This window comes from Pongo pygmaeus, chromosome 2, assembly GCF_028885625.2.
Source record: "Pongo pygmaeus isolate AG05252 chromosome 2, NHGRI_mPonPyg2-v2.0_pri, whole genome shotgun sequence".
In the NCBI taxonomy this organism is placed as follows: domain Eukaryota; kingdom Metazoa; phylum Chordata; class Mammalia; order Primates; family Hominidae; genus Pongo; species Pongo pygmaeus.
The window spans coordinates 106,493,808-106,512,988 of NC_085930.1; the positions used below are offsets into that span (position 1 = coordinate 106,493,808).

General features: G+C 41.8%; 1 protein-coding gene across 5 annotated transcripts in view; it reads left to right on the forward strand.

Annotated features, from left to right (window-relative positions):
- SETD2 (SET domain containing 2, histone lysine methyltransferase) overlaps window positions 1-19,181 on the forward strand; it is a 146,681-nt gene that overhangs the window by 17,564 nt on the left and 109,936 nt on the right. For 3 of the 5 annotated variants that reach the window (XR_010125597.1, XR_010125598.1, XM_063661228.1), the window contains exon 2: window positions 17,911-17,950. Coding sequence is in view for 2 of the 5 variants with exons in the window: in XM_063661228.1 (XP_063517298.1) it covers window positions 17,911-17,950 (40 nt within the window). In the remaining 3 variants the exon portion in view is untranslated. The remainder of the gene's footprint in view (window positions 1-17,910; window positions 17,951-19,181) is intronic. The other 2 variants (XM_063661229.1, XM_054481903.2) reach the window with 1 other exon arrangement.

The window sequence follows — 19,181 nt, forward strand, 5'->3', positions numbered from 1 at the left end:
GGGCAGATCACCTGAGGTCAGGAAGTCGAGACCAGCCTGGCCAACATGGTGAAACCCTGTCTCTACTAAAAATACAAAAAAAATTAGCGGGTGTGGTGGCGAGTTCCTGTAATCCCAGCTACTTAGGAGGCTGAGACAGGAGAATTGCTTGAACCCAGGAGGCAGAGGTTGCAGTGAGCTGAGATTGTGCCACTGCACTTCAGCCTGGGCAACAGAGTGAGACCCTGTCTCAAACAAAAACAAATATGTTACAGCTCTCATTTATTGAGTATAAACTCTCTGCCAGGCACTATATGAAGGAATTTTTTTTTTTTTTTGAAGACAGGGTCTCACTCTGTCACCTAGAGTGGACTAGTAATGCAAACCTGGCTCACTGCAGTTTTGACTTCCTGGACTCTCAAGTGATTCTCCTGCCTCAGCCTCCCAAGCAGCTGGGACCACAGGCAAACGCCAGTATACCTGGATAATTTTAAAATTTTTTTGTGGAGACAAGGTTTCTCCATGTTGCCCAGGCTGGTTTTGAACTCCTGGCTTCAAGCAGTCATCTCGCCTTGGCCTCCTAGAATGCTGGGATTACAGGCATGTGCCATCATGCCTGGCCTATATGAAGGAATTTTTTTTTTTTTTTAGACGGAGTCTCACTGTGTCGCCCAGGTTGGAGAGTAGTGGCATGACCTCGGCTTACTGCAACCTCCACCTCTGGATTCAAGCGATTCTCCTGCCTCAGCCTCCCGAGTAGCTGGTATTAGAGGCGCCTGCCACTATGACTGGTTAATTTTTGTATTTTTAGTAGAGACGGGGTTTCACCATGTTGGCCAGGCTGGTCTCGAACTCCTGACCTCAGGTGATCCGCCTGCCTTGGCCTCCCAAAGTGTGGGAATTACAGGCGTGAGCCACCACACCCGGCTATATGAAGGATTTTAAATAGACACTTGTTCTCTTTTTAAAGTAAATATAGTACTATTTCAGTTTTATAGCTAGCTTCTTTGGCCTCCATTTCTTTTAGTAACTTAGGTTAAAAAACTTTGGAGTTAGTATTCAAATTCAGGTTGACTGAATATAAGAGCTTTTGCTCTTAATATATTGTACTGTGGGTGGTACCTCTCCAGCTGACATTTTGAGAGTACAAGATGGGAGATAAGAGCAAGTGGGATATGCCTTCTGGACAGAGGCACTAGAAAGACCATAGCAGACAATTTAGGCTATATAGCTTTTTTTTTTTGAGACAGGGTCTCGCTCTGTCACCCAGGCTGAAGTGTAGTGGCACCATCATAGCTCACTGCAGCCTTAGACTCCTGGGCTCAACTGATCCTCCTGCCTCAGCCTCTTGAGTATCTGGGACTATAGATATAAGCCACTATACCCAGCTAATTTTTTATTTTTTTGTAGAGACAGAGCCTCATTATGTTGTCCAGGCCAGTCTCAAATTCCTGGCCTTAAGCAGTCCTCCTGTTGGGGGCCTCCCAAAGTGCTGAGACTACAGGCATGAGCCACCACACCTGTTCAGCTGCATAGTTCCTTTTAGGTTATATAGTTCTTAAACTGTATACAGGCCTCAGCTGAATCCAAAAATGTGAAATCTGAAATGCTCCAAAAGTTGAAACTTTTTTAATGCTGACATGATGCCACAGTGGGAAATTTTACACATGACCTCATGTGAGGGGCTGCAGTCAAAACACAGCCAAGCTGGGCATGGTGGCATGCACCTGTAGTCCCAGCTTTTCAGGAGCCTGAGGTAGGAGGATCATTTGAGTCCAGGAGTTCAAGGCTGCAGCAAGCTGGGATTGTACTACTGTACTTGCTCCAGCCTGGGCAACAAAGCAAGACACCGTCTCTTAAAAACAAAAACAAAACACAGGCATACAACACAGTTTATTCCATGTCCCAAAATTATTTAAAAATATTGTATAAAATTACCTTCAGGCCATGTGTATAAGGGGTATATGAAACATAAACAAATTTGGAGATATCTGGCCCCAAGATATCTCGTGTATATGCAGATATTCCAGAATCTGAAAAAGTTGGACATACTTACTGTCCCAAGTGTTTTCAATAAGGGTTACTCAACCTGCAGTTTTTTTTTCATCATTCTAGTTATGTTTACACATTGTCAGTTTTGATTTTTCAGTGTTCTCACCTCTGTAGAGGTAGGCATGAAAACCAGCTGCGTACTTTGACTTTTGGATATAATATTGTCTACCATTTAATTCCAAGCCATATTCTGTTATTTTAAAAATATTTATTTATTGTTTGTTTGATTGATTGATTGTTTTTGAGACAGAGTCTCACTTGTCGCCCAGGCTGGAGTGCAGTGGTGTGATCTCAGCTCACTGCAGCCTCAGCTTCCCGGGTTCAAGCGATTCTCGTACCTCAGCCTCCCGAGTAGCTGGGATTACAGGTGTGTGCCCAGCTAATTTTTGTATTTTTTGTAGACGTGGGGTTTTAACCACGTTGGCATGAACTACTGGCCTCAAGTGATCCACGCGCCTCGACCTCCCAAAGTGCTGGGATTATAGGTGTGGGCCACCGTGCCAGGCCTTATTTCTTTTTCTGGACTTACTTATTTTTTATTTTTATTTTTTGAGACGGAGTCTCGCTCTGTAACCAGGCTGGAGTGCAGTGGCGTGATCTCGGCTAACTGCAACCTCCGACTCCCTGGTTCAAGCGATTCTCCTGCCTCAGTCTCCCGAGTGCTGAGACTGGGACTATAGGCATGCACCACCACGCCTAGCTAATTTTTGTATTTTTAGCAGAGACGGGGTTTCACCATGTTGGCCAGGATGGTCTCAATCTCTTGACCTCGTGATTCACCTGCCTCGGTCTCCCAAAGTGCTGGGATTACAGGCATGAGCCACCGCACATGGCTGGACTTATTTATTTTTATAATTTTTTTAGAGACAGGGTCTCACAGTGTTGCCCAGGCTGGTCTTGAACTCCTGGGCTCAAGTGATCCTCCTGCCTTGGCCTCCCAAAATGTTGGGATTACAAGTGTGCGTCACTCACTGCACCTGGCTTCTGATATTTTGCCCTGTGTTGCTTCTGTGAGGTATACATTTACTTTGTCAGCTTGGAGTAGTTCTTTGTCATAGAGCATAAGATTTGGCCTCCTCAATTGAGCTGTTTATAGCACTTAAGTTTTGTCTCTGATTAAGTGGCTAGAAACTTGACAGCTAGAGCTGTGGGACAACTGCATTTTCTTAAGTTCTGGTGTAATGTGGCTGGGTGTGGTGGCTCACGCCTGTAATCCCAGCACTTTGGGAGGCTGAGGCAGGCAGATCGCTTGAGCCCAGGAGTTTGAGACCAGCCTGGGCAACATGGTGAAACCCTGTCCCTACTAAAAATTCAAAAATTAGCCAGGCATGGTGGTGTGTGCCTATAATCCTAGCTACTTGGGAGGCTGATCTGGGAGGATCACTAGAATGGGGCAGGGGTGGGGGGTGTGAGGTTGCAGTGAACCAAGATCATGCCACTGCACTCCAGCCTGGGTGAGGGCAGCGAGAGCCTGTCTCACAAAAAAACAATATTAACTAAGCGAGCTTGGAGTCTACAGTCTAATTATAATAGTCTAATTATAACAAGCCATCTCCCTCAGAAACCTATCTCATATCTTTCTTCGTATTCGATACTTAGAATTTTTAATTTTAATTTTAATTTTTTATTTGAGACAGTCTCTCGCTCTGTCACCCGGGCTGGAGTGCAATGGCACAATCTCAGCTCACTGCAACCTCCACCCCACTGGGATTCAAGTAATTCTTGTGCCTCAGCCTCCCGAGTAGCCGGGATTACAGGTGACTGCCACCATGCGTGGCTAATTTTTATATTTTTAGTAGAGACAGGATTTCACCATGTTGGCCAGGCTGGTCTTGAACGCCTGACCTCAAGTGATCCACCCGCCTCGGTCTCCCAAAGTGCTGAGATTACAGGCGTGAGCCACCGCACCCAGCCAGTCAACTCTTTCTGTGTGATTCATTGGCTTGTACTAAAGATGAATTTCAGCATTTATGCATATTTATCTTTTGAGGCTTATTTGGTATTGGGGGTTTTCCTCTCTCACTTTTTACTAATGAGGAAAACAAATGGATAATTGAAAAGATTAACTCAGAGTAATGAATAAAATTACTGGAATTCAATTGAATACAATCGTCTTCAACACTGGGCTCTAAAATGTTCAGGTTAGGTCACCCAACGTTCCAATTTATGGGTTTTGGAAAAAGCAGATGGCTTTAACAGGTGAATATCATACACTTTAGGTAGGTATTCTTGTGTATCTATTTGGCAGACAAGTAGAGAAACATTTCAGGCATAAATACAATTGTTAACATTTGGGATTATAGTCTTAACCTTTCCTCACTGATTAGAATTCTGTAGTGACACATTTGAGATTAGCTTTGTTAACAAAGTCATTTCTTGTTAGAAGTGACTTTTTTAAAGAAAATAAGTTAGCTTTACTCACTTGTGTAGTAATTCCACATTAAAATAAAGTTTCAGCTATTTTTGGGGTGTAAGAATAGTTGGTAAGTATGATCAAGTTATTTTTTTTCTAGATTTAGTTGGTATATATTGATCAGTAGGATTCTCTGTATGTTTGAGATACTATACCAGTTGAAGATGTGGACTTAAACAAGTGAGAAGGAGTGCTTGTATATCAAGTCTACTCACGCTAGTTCAGGTTAGCATACTTATTCCAAAGTGGTTTACCTGAAATTTCAATGTCTTTGATAAAGCAGTGTATTACTCATAGCTTTATTGACCACATAAATAACGTATATTTTTCATCAGTGCTTTTTTTTAATTCACTTGTCTTCACGTGTCCTTGTTCTTAGATGAGAATGCGGCAAATTTCATAAATTTTATGGCCTATGTATCTTGCTTTTTCTACATGTCAGTTTTGAGATGTTTCCCTCTTTTCCTTTAAGAATTGCTTGAAGTGAGGAAGCAAAAAACTAGTACTGTTGTTAAGGAGTTTCTTTGATTCAAAAAGTAACGAGAACGTATGATAGGAATGGGAATGTTAGGCCCAGGGGAGATTATATAATAAGGACAAGATGTTGCCTTTGTCTCTTTGAAATTTAAACTCTATGTGGGGAGACAAGAACAATAAATGCAAGTCAAGGCTGTATGTGATTGTCAGATTGTAAAGTATATGCTGTAGGAGTTGAGTTTAGTAGTAGTATCTGGAAAGGTAAGAAAAGGATAGGAAAAGGCATAATAGTGCTGAGTACCACCTAGTAGACATTCAGATAATTATCAAAGGAAGGAAAGGCTTTAATGGTCCCTGAGTGGATTAAGGTAGATATGGGGGTGATGTGGTATGTGTGTGGTGTGGAGGCTGAGAGGGAGGAAGGTGGTGAAACAAGAGCAATACGAAAAATAATTTGAGAGCTTGGGCAAGATGAGTGAGCCCGTCTCTATAAAAAGTTTAAAAAAATTAGCCAGCTGAGGAGACTTGGGAGGGAGGATCGCTTGAACCCAGGAGTTCGAGGCTGCAATGAGCTATGATTGTGCCACTGCACTCCAGCCTAGACTCTGGGTGACAGTGGGTAACAGAGCAAGACCCTGTCAAAAAAAGAAAAGAAAGAAAGATGTTGAACAAGACTGATCTAGATTTGAACTTAAAAGAGACCACCATAGCTATTGAGATTCCTTCTGGAGAGTAGTGTAAAAGCAGCTTAACTAGGTAGGAAAATGATAATCCCAGCACTTTGGGAGGCCGAGGTGGGCAGATCACTTGAGACCAGGAATTTGAGACCAGCCTGGCCAACATGGTGAAACCCCGTCTCTACTAAAAATACGAAAATTAGCCAGGCTTGGCTGGGCGCGGTGGCTCACGCCTGTAATCCTAGCACTTTGGGAGGCCAAGGTGGGTGAATCACCAGAGTTTGGGAGTTCAAGATCAGCCTGACCAACATGGAGAAACCTCATCTCTACTAAAAATACAAAATTAGCCGGGCTTGATGGTACATGCCTGTAATCCCAGCTAGTCGGGAGGCTGAGGCAGGAGAATCACTTGAACCTGGGAGGCGGAGGTTGTGGTGAGCCGAGATCGCGCCATTGCACTTCAGCCTGGGCAACAAGAGTGAAATTTCATCTCAAAATATAATAATAATAATAATAATATTAGCCAGGCATGGTGGCTAACACCTGTAATCCCAGCTATACATGGGAGGCTGAGGCAGGAGATTCGCTTGAACCCAGGAGGTGGAGGTTGCAGTGAGCTGAGATCGTGCCACTGTACTCCACCCTGGGCCACAGAGTGAGACTTGGTTTCAAAAAAAAGAAAGTGGGCCGGGCGCGGTGGCTCACGCCTGTAATCCCAGCACTTTGGAAGGCCAAGGCGGGTGGATCACGAGGTCAGGAGATCAAGACCATCCTGGCTAACATGGTGAAACCCCGTCTCTACTGAAAATACAAAAAAATTAGCCGGGCGTGGCGGCGGGTGCCCGTAGTCCCAGCTACTCGGGAGGCTGAGGCAGGAGAATGGCGTGAACCCGGGAGGTGGAGCTTGCAGTGAGCTGAGATTGCGCCACTGCACTCCAGCCTGGGCGACAGAGCGAGACTCCGTCTCAAAAAAAAAAAAAAAAAAAGAAAGAAAGTGATAATACTGTAATCCCAGTACTTTGGGAGACTGAGGTGGGTGGATCACCTGAGGTCAGGAGTTCGAGACCAGCCTGGTCAACTTGGTAAAACCCCGTCTCTACTAAAAAAAAAATAAAATTAGCTGGGTGTGGTGGCAGGTGCTTGTAATCTCAGTTACTTGGGAGGATGAGGCAGGAGAATTGCTTGAACCTGGGAGGCAGAGGTTGCAGTGAGCCAAGATCGCACTATTGCACTCCAGCCTGGGCGACAGTAAGATTCTGTCTCAGAAAAAAAGAAAAAGTGATAATAATGTCAGATATTTATTGAGTGCTCCCTATCTTCTAAGTGGTGTTTTTGGCAGTTAAATGCAGCTATAATCAAGATAAAAGCAAATCTCTGTCCTAAAGAAGCTTGTATTCTAGTGGGAGGAAATGGGCATTACATAAAATATTTATAAATAAAAAATAAACAGCCAACTCTCATAGTAATAAATGCTAGGAGGGCTGGGCATGGTGGCTCACACCTATAATCCCAGCACTTTGGGTGGCTGAGGTGGGTGGATCACAAGGTCAAGAGATCGAGACCATCCTGGCCAACATGGTGAAACCCCGTCTGTACTAAAAATACAAAAATTAGTGGGTGTGGTGGTGTGTGCCTGTAGTCTCAGCTACTCGGGAGGCTGAGGCAGGAGAATTGCTTGAACCCAGTAAGTAGAGTTTGCAGTGAGTCGAGATCACGCTACTGCAATCCAGCCTGGCGACAGTGAGACCCCATCTCAAAAATAAATAAATAAATAAATAAATAAAATAGTAATAATAATAATAAATGCTAGGAATAAAATAAGGTACTATAATATAGCATGATGGGAGAATCTCAAAGGAAATAACATTTGAGGTGTCATCTTTTTAAAAAAATTATTTTAGATTCAAGGGGTACATGTGCATGTTTGTTACACGTGTATGTTGCATGTTGGTGGGGATTGGGCTTCTAGTGTGCCCATTACCCAAATAGTAGTGAACATTGTACTCACTGGGTAATCTTATTATTATTATTTTTTTTTAGATAGGTTCTTGCTCTGTTGCCCAGGCTGGAGTGCAGTGGCGTCATCTCGGCTCACTGCAACCTCTGCCTCCCGGGTTCAAGTGATTCTTCTGCCTCAGCCTCCCAAGTAGGTGGGATTACAGGCACCCGCCATCATGCCCAGCTAATTTTTGTATTTTTGGTAGAGACAGGGTTTTGGCATGTTGGTCAGGCTGGTCTGGAACTCCTGACCTCAGGTGATCCACCTATCTTCGCCTCCCAAAGTGCTGGGATTACAAGCGTGAGCCACGGCCCCTGGCCCCCATTAGGTAATTTTTCAACCCACTGCCCCATCTTTTGGAGCCCCAAGTGTTAATTATTTCCTTCTTTATGTCCATGTGTACCCATTGTTTAGCTCCCACTTACAAGTGAGAACATTTAGTATTTGGTCTTTTGTTTCTGAGTTAGTTCACTAAGGATAATGGCCTCCAGCTCCATACATGTTGCTGCAAAGGACATGATTTCATTCATTTTTATGGCTGTGTGAGGTGTCATTTTATTATCGAGAAGCAGCAGTCTGGTGAAGATCTGGAGGGAATGGTATTCCAAGAAGGAACAGCAGGTGAAAGGGCTGTGAGCCAGAAATTATCTTGGAATGTATGAGGGACAGAGAGAAGGCTAATGTGGCTAAAACCTAGAGAATGAAGAGGAGGGACTATGGAAAGAGGTAAGGTCAGAAAGAAGATAAGCAGGTATGTGGAGTGGGCTGTGAGTGGAGAGAGAAAAATTAAGGACAAATGAGGTTTGATCTGAGCAGTTGGGTAGATGGTAGTATTACTGTCATAGGAACGACTTGGGGGAGGACTGAATTAGGTATATGGGATAATCGTCATCAGTTCAATTTTGACCATGCTATATTTGAGATAAATAGGAGGTATCCAAGTAGTACCCAAAAAGGAAGTCCCTATTAGCTGGATGGGTGGGAGGAGCCAACAAATGAGATTAAGGAGGAGTAGCAGTGAGGGGAGGAGGAAAAACTGAAGAATGTGGTCTGTGAAACCCTAGGAAAGAAATTGATCACTAGCTTTAAGATGCTGGTCTCGTAGCTTATTAAAAGCTGTTTGGCTAATGAGAATGAATAGAGAGGAGAGAGAGAGAGACTGATGGTAGAGGAGAGGAAATAAATAGAAAATGGAAGTCCTTGAGGCGAGAGGATAGGACACTGAGCAAAGTGGTGGGATCATCAATTGAGAGTGGTCATGGAGATCATGGTGATAGAGATTTGGGGTAGGGGAATGTGTGAAATAGGCATCTGGGAGAGTAAGGGAACAGAGTGGCACAAGCCATAGAGTTAGTAAATGGCAGGGATAGGATTCTGACCTAGGTATCAAAGTTTGATTTTTTTTCTGTATTAAATTGCCACCCCTAGGCCAGGCGTGCCTGTACTGGCTCATGCCTGTAATCCCAACACTTGGGAGGCCAAGGCGGACAGATTGTTTGAGCTTAGGACGTCTGAGACCAGCCTGGGCAACATGGTGAAACCCTGTCTCTACAAAAAATATAAAAATTAGCTGGACGTAAGTGGCGTGTGCCTCTAGTCCCAGCTACTCAGGAGGCTGAAGTGGGAGGATAACTTGAGCCCGGGAGGCAGAGGTTGCAGTGAGCCAAGATTGTGCCACTGCCTCCAGCCTGGGTGACAGCCAGGTCCTGTCTCAAATTTAAAAAGCCACCCTAACAAGCAAAGTAATAAATACTAAAGGTGTGTTTTCATAGAGAATCAGAAAAATTGAGACCAGGTGAGCCCAAAAGTGAAGCTTAAAAGAAAGCACCTTACTGGCTTTTCTACTCATGGCAATTATTATTTGTTACCTTGTATTATAGTTATTTGATGTACCTCTGTGCCATGTTACTTCAAGTAAGTATGAAATTCCTGGTGGGGTAGAGACTGTGAACTGACATTTTGCCTTTACAGGCCTAGCACTGCCTTTACAAGGTGGATCCTTAAATAATTATTGAACAAATAGCCTCTGATTGATATGAGAAGTGATATTTAAGTGCTGCCTTTCTAAAATGTCATTCAGGCCGGATGTGGTGGCTTACACCTATAATCCCAGCACTTTGGGAGACCGAGGTGGGTTGATCACTAGAGGTCAGGAATTCGAGACCAGCCTGGCCAACATGGTGAAACCCTGTCTCTACTAAAAATACAAAAATCAGCCATGCGTGGTGGCACATGCCTATAATCCCAGCTACTCCAGCGGCTGAAGGAGGAGAATCGCTTGGGAAGCGGAGATTGCAGTGAGCCAAGATCGTGCCACTGCACTCCAGTGTGGGCACCAGAGTGAGACTCTGTGTCAAAAAAAAAAAAAAAAAAAAGGTCATTGAGGAGTCCATCAGCATGGTTGTGTGCTACTGAGATATGTTTTGATGCAGTTTTCACATTTGCCGTAAGCCCAGCTCACTCTTGGTAGTTAGCTAGGACATCCATTCCCTACCAAAACTCTAGCCTACAGAAGGATTGGCTCAGTGTGTTTAGAAGAGGTTTGCAAATGTGTATGACCATAGTCCAAGCAGAGAGCTAGGTAGATGTGACCTTTTGTGATAAAAGTTTTAATTTTGAATACTTCTGCCTGATGCATATTTCTAGATCACTGAAGATTGGAGGAAGTTTAACTCTTGAATATATAACTCCATAGGTGCTTAAATGTGTAAATGTCAAAACATGCATGACTTTAACTCATTCATTCCAAACTTTTTCCCCCCACAACAGATGTTTCCACCTGTACTTGCTGGGAAGCAGATCAAGGATTTAGAAACCTAAAATTAAAGCAAAACATGAGGTATAGTGTAGGATGGGGCAGCAGGAGCACTGAAATTCCTGGTTTCCTAATGGTGAAGGTAATCACTTAGTAATTGAGAAGAGTTCCCTGACAATATTTCTGTTTCTGTCTTGCTTTGGGCAGGGGACAACAAGCACCTTTCTTCTAGGAAGTTAAGGGTGCTGCTATCCTACCTCTGGGCTAGGATATGTTAAAAGCAATATTATGAAATACTCTTTGGTTTGTAATTGGTGGCTTCCTTTCTTTTGTTATCAGTTTTCCTGTCTTTGAGTTTTCTCTTCACAGTATCGTTACCCCTGTAATCTCATACTCCAGAGTCTAGTTTTTATGTAGCTTATTTTTTATCAGTGCTTATCAGAATATAAATTTAGGAAGATTTGAGGTAATGTTTTTCCAGCTGAGGCTCTAGGATTTCCAAGGGTCCACATACTCTTTTTTTTGAGACAGGTTCTCACTCTGTGGCGCTGGAGTGCAGTGGCGTGATGTTGGCTCACTGCAACCTCTGCCTCCTGGGTTCAAGCGATTCTCATGGCTCAGCCTCCTGAGTAGCTGGGATTATAGGCATGTGCCACCACGCCTGGCTAATTTTTGTATTTTTAGTAGAGATGGGGTTTCACCATGTTGGCCAGGCTGGTCTCCAACTCCTGGACTCATGTGATCTGCCTGCCATGACCTCCCAAAGTGAACCACCACGTCTGGCCCACATATTCTTAAGGGTTGGGGATTCTGTGAGAATTTTTAACAGCTTTTCATATTTGATTATCTTTAAGTTTAAAAAATAATTACAGAATGGTTTAAAAAATAGAGATTTCCACTGGGTACAGTTGCTCATGCCTGTAATCCCAGCACTTTGGGAGGCTAAGGCGGGAAGATCGCTTGAGCTCAGGAGTTTGAGACCAACCTGGACCACATAGACTCCTGTCTCTACAAAAAATATATATTACAGTATATTTTTTAAAACACAGAGATTTCCTATATACCCTTCACCCAGATTCCCAAGATAAGAACATTTTACCACATTTGTTTTGTCATTCTTTCTTTATATACATATATTTACACATCATTACTTTTTTCCTGGAATGCTGGAAATTTGCAGACACAATGCCTCTTTACTCCTATATCCTCAAATGTGTATTTCCTAAAAACAAGGTTACAGTGATCAAATTCAGGAAATTAACATTGATACAATATTATTTTCTAACCTACAGACCTTAAAAATTATTTTGACAAGTTTTAAGTTTAAAATTCTCTGCAATGACAGTTCTCAAATGAAATAAATTTTAATAGGCTAATTTTTGTTTTCTGTCAGAATTCTTGAACTGTGATCTATTCTTATATGTCCGACAGTTTTTTTCTTTAAATGAGGCCTCTACTACACTCAAGTGTAAGAAACACTGTATTTTAGTTTTAGTAAGAAATCTTTAGGTAGGAGTGAATTTTTGAAGTCTTTGCTTATTAAAATCAAGATAAAGTAAAAATCTATTTCTGATTTGTAGTTACGAAATTCAGTAGAAGGTCTGGAGTGAGACCTAGGACCTCACTTTTGGCTGTCCACCTTGAGGACAGGAATATTCTTTGTCTTATCTTAGTTAAGTTCTTATCCAGATTCTTAAACATTTTTGATGTCAAGGAAACTTAAGTATCCTGTACAGTGACACATCTAGTTTTGTTTTTGAGACAGAGTCTCCCTCTATCTTCTAGGCTGGAGTGTAGTGGCACAATCTCTGCTCACTGTAACTTCCACCTCCTGGGCTCAAGAGATCCTCCTGCCTCAGCCTTCCAAGTAGCTGCGACTATAGGCATGTACCACCACACCTGGCTGATTTTTGTAGTTTTGTAGTAGACTTTGTCTCAAAAAATATTAGCCCGGTGCGGTGGCTCACACCTGTAGTCCCAGCTACTCAGGAGGCTGAAGCAGAAAAATCACTTGAGTTTGGAAGTTTGAGGCATCAGTGAGCCAAGATTGCGCCACTGGACTCCAGCCTGGAAGATAGAATGAGATCCTGTCTCAAACAAAAAAAAAGAAAAGATATGTGTATGTTCATATATGCACACAAAGTTTTAGAAATAAGAATATGCAAACTAGGCCAGGCATAGTGGCTCACGCCTGTAATCCCAGCACTTTGGGAGGCTGAGGTGGGCAGATCACGAGGTCAGGAGTTCAAGACCAGCCTGGCCAGCATGGTGAAACCCTGTCTCTACTAAAAATACAAAAATTAGCTGGGCATGGTGGCTCGCACCTGTAGTCCCAGCTACTCGCGAGGCTGAGGCAGGAGAATTGCTTGAACCCAGGAGGTGGAGGTTGCAGTGAGCTGAGGTCACGCCACTGTACTGCAGCCTGGGTGACAGAGCGAGACTCCATCTCAAAAAATAAATAAATTAAAAAAAAGAATATGCAAACTTAACAATAGTTGCTCTGGGGAGAGTGATTTGTTTTTAGTTGTATATCTCTTTGTATTATAAAATTTCCCCCAGCTACATATAGTACTTTTTCAAATAAAGAAAATTAATTTGGCCAGACACAGTGGCTCACGCCTGTAATCCCAGCACTTTGGGAGACCGAGGCAGGCGGATCACGAGGTCAGGAGATTGAGACCACCCTGGCTAACACGGTGAAACCCTGTCTCTACTAAAAATGCAAAAAATTAGCCGGGCGTGGTGGTGGGCACCTGTAGTCCCAGCTACTCGGGAGGCTGAGGCAGGAGAATGGCGTGAACCTGGGAGGCGGAGCTTGCAGTGAGCCGAGATCACGCCACTGCACTCCAGGCTGGGCGACAGAGCGAGACTCTGTCTCAAAAAAAAAAAAAATTAATTTAAAATGTACTAAAAATGAGCTAAAAGCTGTCATTCTGTAACTTCTATTTGTTGGTCACAGTTCTGACTTTCAGAATTGCACAAAATAAGATTATTTCATCTTCTAAGCTTTCTGATAGTTTGAAATAAACCACTATGGTCCTGTAAATCTTTTTTCTTCTAAGGTAGATAAAAATACTTCTATTTAGCTTTAACCATTTCTTGTGTGACATGGTATCCAGAATAGATTTCTTTACTATCCAACTTGTTTATATTTATTAATGCACTTGATAGGGCCAAATTGCTCTCATTTATCGGGCTTCTCTTTGTAAACCTTACTTCTAATGTCCTAGCCTGAGAGATTGGTTGGTTGGTTTTTTTTTTTAAGTCATGTCATTCTTTGGTTCCTTGAGCTTGCCATGACTAAAACTCTTAACTAAGTCTTTTTCTATATATACCATGTGACCTAATAGAGATTTATCTTCATCTTGATATGGTTTCTTTAAATATAATTCCATCAGCAAGCTGCAGATTTGCCCACTATACTATTTTTTTGGCAGATAACTGGCTAACATATTCTTTTTTTTTTCCTCTGTAGTAGTTTTTTGAAAGAAGAAATAGGCTATTCTAGCATGATCTCATCCTGTGGAGTTAAATACTTGTTTTCACATGCCTCATTTTTTATGGTAGGGAGTACAGGAGGTTTAATACTCTTAACTTCTTGTTTCTATACCCTTGTTTCATCAAACTTTCTTCAAAAACTCTCTTTGCTCTTGATATTATTTACCAAAACAAGTATTCTTATGTTAAAAACATTTGTAGCTAATTCTTGCTGTTAATTGTGGTCTCACAATTGTATTAATTTCTTCAAAAAGGTCCTGCCCTCTTATTGCTGCAGCAATCTACTCTTCCTGGCTGTACCTAGGTCTCCTACTTAAGAAGACTCTCCTGGAAATGTACTTCAACCCTAAAATAATACTCTGACCATAATTTCCAGTTCTTCCACCTTATTGACCCTTCTACCTCTCTTCCTGGTTTCCACCAAATCCACTCTTTGAAGCCCCCAATATCTTGTCCCTACCCTGTTGAGTTTATCAGCTTCCTTCAGATTTCACTCCCTGTCTATTATCTAGGGATCTTTAGGTCAGTTATTTTAATATTTTTGAGAAATCAGTTCTCTCAACTTCTTGCCTTCTACCCCTCTTGTCCCGCCAATCTTGCTGGATTAATTCACTAGTTGTTGCCTCTGATGGCTTAATCCCTTCAACAAAAATAGAATAAGTATGCTAATAAGCTCAATTATAAATTGGTAATGTCCAACTTTGGGCAGCAACATTGAGGATTACAGTCTACTTCCATTTCTGTTGCCTAACGCTTGAATTTTCTTTATCTTTCACCCTGTCTCTTCCCCCGGCTTTCAACTAATTACGTCAGAAAAGTAGAGACCAATTTTTTCTTTTTTCTTTTTTTTTGAGGCGGAGTCTCATTCTGTCGCCCAGGCTAGAGTGCAATGGTGTGATCTCACTGTAACCTCCACCACCCGGGTTGAAGCGATTCTCCTGCCTCAGCCTCCCAAGTAGCTGGGATTACAGGCACTTGCCATCATGCCTGGCTAATTTTTGTATTTTTGTAGAGATGGGGTTTCACCATGTTGGGCAGGCTGGTCTTGAACTCCTAACCTCAGGTGATCCGCCCACCTCGACCTCCCAAAGTGCTGGGATTACAGGCGTGAGCCACTGCGCCCAGCCTGTATCTGCTTCTCTTGAGATCACTTCCTTAATCTAATTTGGTGATTCCATACTTTTTCTGTGATCTAAACAACTTGTCTGCTCACCAGCTCTATCATGAGGGAGGGAAGCAAGATACAGAATGGCTTGTGTGTTTTTAAAAAGAAAAACAATGATCTCTGTTTAAAAACCACACTCAAGTGCATGCACAAATGAGTGCAGAAAGCTCTGTGATCAAAGTGTTAACAGTAGTTGTCTCTGGTAAGTTGGGTTGTGGACTTTTCTTTTGCTTGTTTGTAATTTGATTTTTATCTATTAACATTAAATGCTTTTAATGATGAGAAAATTTCCCTCCAAATTTCTGGTAGTGCTTATATTCTTTTATTATAAACATTTTATTTTATCAAGTTCTGGGAAATGTCATTTCTTTTCTTTTCTTTTTTAAACATTTCCCCCTCCTGTCTTGTCATTTCTGTCAAACAATTCTTTGATTTCTAAAATGGACCTTCATTATGCCCCCTTCCCTCCCAGCTCCACAAATTTACAATATAACCTGAGCCTATTTTCATCATATTTTGTCAGGATTATTCTTTTCATCTGTCTGTCCAAAATAGAACTGCTGAGGCTTAAGAAAGTGTTCTGGTCACTTTTGTATTTCTAGCATTTCGTATGTGTGCATACTATGCAGATAAGCCTTGGTTGGACATCTCCTGGTACCTTCTGTCTTCTTGAAAAAATTTCAAATGGTACTAATTTAAATCAAATTGAATATACCATAGGTTCTAATATGCCATCGATTGTAAGAAAATGATTATTTTATGAACGTTGAGAAGTGAAAAAAATTTTCAGTTAAAACTATGATACCATTGATAGCATGCATCCTGTGGGCAAAATGTACATCATAGAATTGATGAAGTACAGTAGTGCTAACATCATATTTATGAGGTTTTTAGTGGTTTTGGAGTAGAAAAAAATGGTTAATTTTGGCACTGCTTCAGATCTCATTCATGTATTATCAGCTTACTGCCCCCTCTCCCCCTGTCATTACTTGGTTTCGTATGGCTACCACAGACACTGGTGAATGGAATGAATTATGATGAAGTTAGGCCTACATTTGGGGAAAAGGGTTTCGTATGTTTCCTTTCAGGAACATTGAAAACAGATTGTTGTATTCCAGTCTTGCCACATAGCCCAATGAGTGACTAGCTGAAAATACAAATCTCGCTGTCATGTCCTTCTGTAGCTTCCTTTTCTCCAAGTAGACAGTCCCTCAGTATGCCTTGGTGTGCTAGTGTACACTAGACTTGTGGCTTTTGATTTCTCTTAGTCAGTGTGGTTACCTTTGTTAGCATATAACCCAGAGAGCTGCGCACTGTGTTATGGAGCAGATGCACTGTAATGTGGAATAGTCTTGCCTTTGGAACAGTTGAACAGATACCAAAAACGATTGGGAAGCATTGATCCATAAGATGAAATATGATTCTTCTCATGAGAAACCTGACCACTGCCTCCTACTCCATCTTATTGTTGGCTTCTTTCTGCCTTACACCTTATATTCAGGTAATATTGAACTGTTTATAGATACTTTACACATATTATTCTATGTTATTTTGTGTGTGTGTGTGTATGTGTGTGTGAGACAGGTTTTCACTCAGTTGCTCAGACTGGAGTACAGTGGCATGATCTTGGCTCAGTGCAATTTCTGTCTCCCAGGCTCAAGCAATCCTCCCAACTTAGCCTTCCTTTTAAAAATTATTTTTCATTTTTTTTTTTTTTTTTTTTTTTTGAGATGGAGTTTTGCTCTTGTTGCCCAGGCTGGAGTGCAATGGCACGACCTTGGCTCACTGCAACCTCCACCTCCCGGGTTCAGGTGATTCTCAGCCTCCTGAGTAGCTGTGATTACAGGCACGCACCACCATGCTCGGCTAATTTTGTATTTTTAGTACAGATGGGGTTTCACCATGTTGGCCAGGCTGGTCTCGAGCTCCTGACCTCAGGTGATCTGCCTGCCTTGGCCTCCCAAAGTGCTGGGATTACAGGCATGAGCCACTGCACCTGGCCTAAAAATTATTTTTAAGAGAGATGAGGATTTGCTATGTTACCCAGGATGGTCTCGAACTCCTGAACTCAAGTGATCCTCCCAACTTAGCCTCTTAAAATGTTGGGATTACAAGCATGGGCCACTATGCCCAGCCTTATTTTATGTGTTAATCTCTGACTCTGCCTGGGATCTTCTCACAAATGTATTCTTCAAAAACGAATCCTCTCTTCAGGAATTTTTTTTTTTTTGTAAAGACAGCCATCACCACAGCTGGAGTGCAGTGGTGTGATCATGGCTACCTGCAGCCTCGACCTCCTGGGCTCAGGTGATCCTCCCACCTCAGCCTCCCAGGTAGCTGGGACTATAAGTGCACGCCACCATGCCTGGCTATTTTTTTGTATTTTTTATAGAGACAGAGTTTCACCATGTTGCCCAGTCTAGTCTCAATCTCCTGGGCTCAAGCCATCAGCCAGCCCCAGCCTCCCAAAGTGCTGGGATTACAGGTGTGAGCCACCACACCTGGGCAGGAAAAATTCTTTGCATTCCTGTTTTCCCACTAAACTGAGTTGCTTATCGTCCTCTTTGCTGCCTCACTATATATATTTCTATTCTTATATTTACTCCATTATGTTGGAATTACTTTTGTTACAAATTTCTTTTTTTGTAACTTACTGGAAGCTGAGCTTTTTGAGGGCAGGGATGCTGCTTTATTCAAATTTGGTCTTCAGCCCTTAGCATAGTATGTGGCACTATCTTGAGTAAATATTTGTTAAACTAAATGTAACTGAGTCTGAAGGAATGGACAATCCATATAGAATATACCTGTAGGTAGTAAGTATCCTAAGTTTTAATACAAATAACTATTATTTTAATCGTTTTTAAGTATTTATGATTTCTTTTTATTCTTTTGCATGTTTTCTTGGCTGAATGGAAATAGAGAAGAAGAAAACGAGGTAAGTATAATTTAACTAGTCATTCAATGATTATGAGATGGACCACTAAACACATTTTAGAAATTGGGTAAAAGCTGAAAACACTCAAAATGTAGCTATCATTTTGAATGTGAAATGAAGTAGTAGTTTTTAATTTTGTTTTTAGAGCCATGGTAACTTATCCCAGTGAGGGATGTTGTGTATCTCAGAAAAATGGTTTTTAAACTTTAGAGCTTCAAGAGATTTAGGAAAGGTAGAGAAAGTTGGAAGTTCTAAAAATATCTTTTACTTGTTTTTTATGTATTGAGCTTCCATTTAAGATTTAACTTGAAAAGTGGATTCGGTTTCTTAAAAGTATTTGGCTCATGCCTGTAATCCTAGCACTTTGGGAAGCTGAGGCAGGTGGATCACTTGAGGTCAGGAGTTTGAGACCAGCCTGGACAACATGGTGAAACCCCGTCTCTACTAAAAATAAGAAAATTAGCCAGACATGGTGGCTTAGTCCCAGCTACTCAGGAGGCTGAGGCAGGAGAATTGCTTGAACTGGGGAGGAGGAGGTTGCAGTGAGCCAAGATGGTGCCCCTGCACTTCAGTCTGGGCAACAGAGCAAGACTCTGTCTCAAAAAAATAAAGTATTTGGAATTCACTGCTCCATGATAATACATGTGAAGGTATTTACTTTCCAACTTGAATGACTACTATGTAATTTTGAAAACTGATTTCAGATTTTACTGTGTTTAAAGGGAAGTTATTCTCTTAAATAGCCAAAGTGGATTAAAGAACATTAATTAGAAGAATTTTGCATATGGGAAGTATACCACCATCTTTAATTTAGGATTGAGTTTGTTGCTGTAGATTTTTCTGATGCTCTTTCTACAACCTACATTATGCCTTGAACTTCCAAAGCTCACCATTTCCTTTGGTGATTTGGCAAACATGGAAGAAAAGTAGTCTTCTTAGGTTTATACTTTGTAACTGTTGCTCATACAGCAGTATTATTACTTGAGGGTGGGGGGCCCAGGCAGAGACAGTGATGTGTGCCAAGGCAGAGTACTCTCCAGGAAGGCAGAAGGCCTGGTCCTCATTTCGTTACCTCATCTGTAAAACAAGTAAGGTGGGAAATTCCTCTATATCAGTGGTTTCCCAAACCTGGGACATTGATTAGAATTACCTATGTAATGCTTGTTTTTTTTTTTTTTTTTTGACCAAAAACCTCAAAATACCCCGAAAAACAAACCCTTTCCTCATCTTA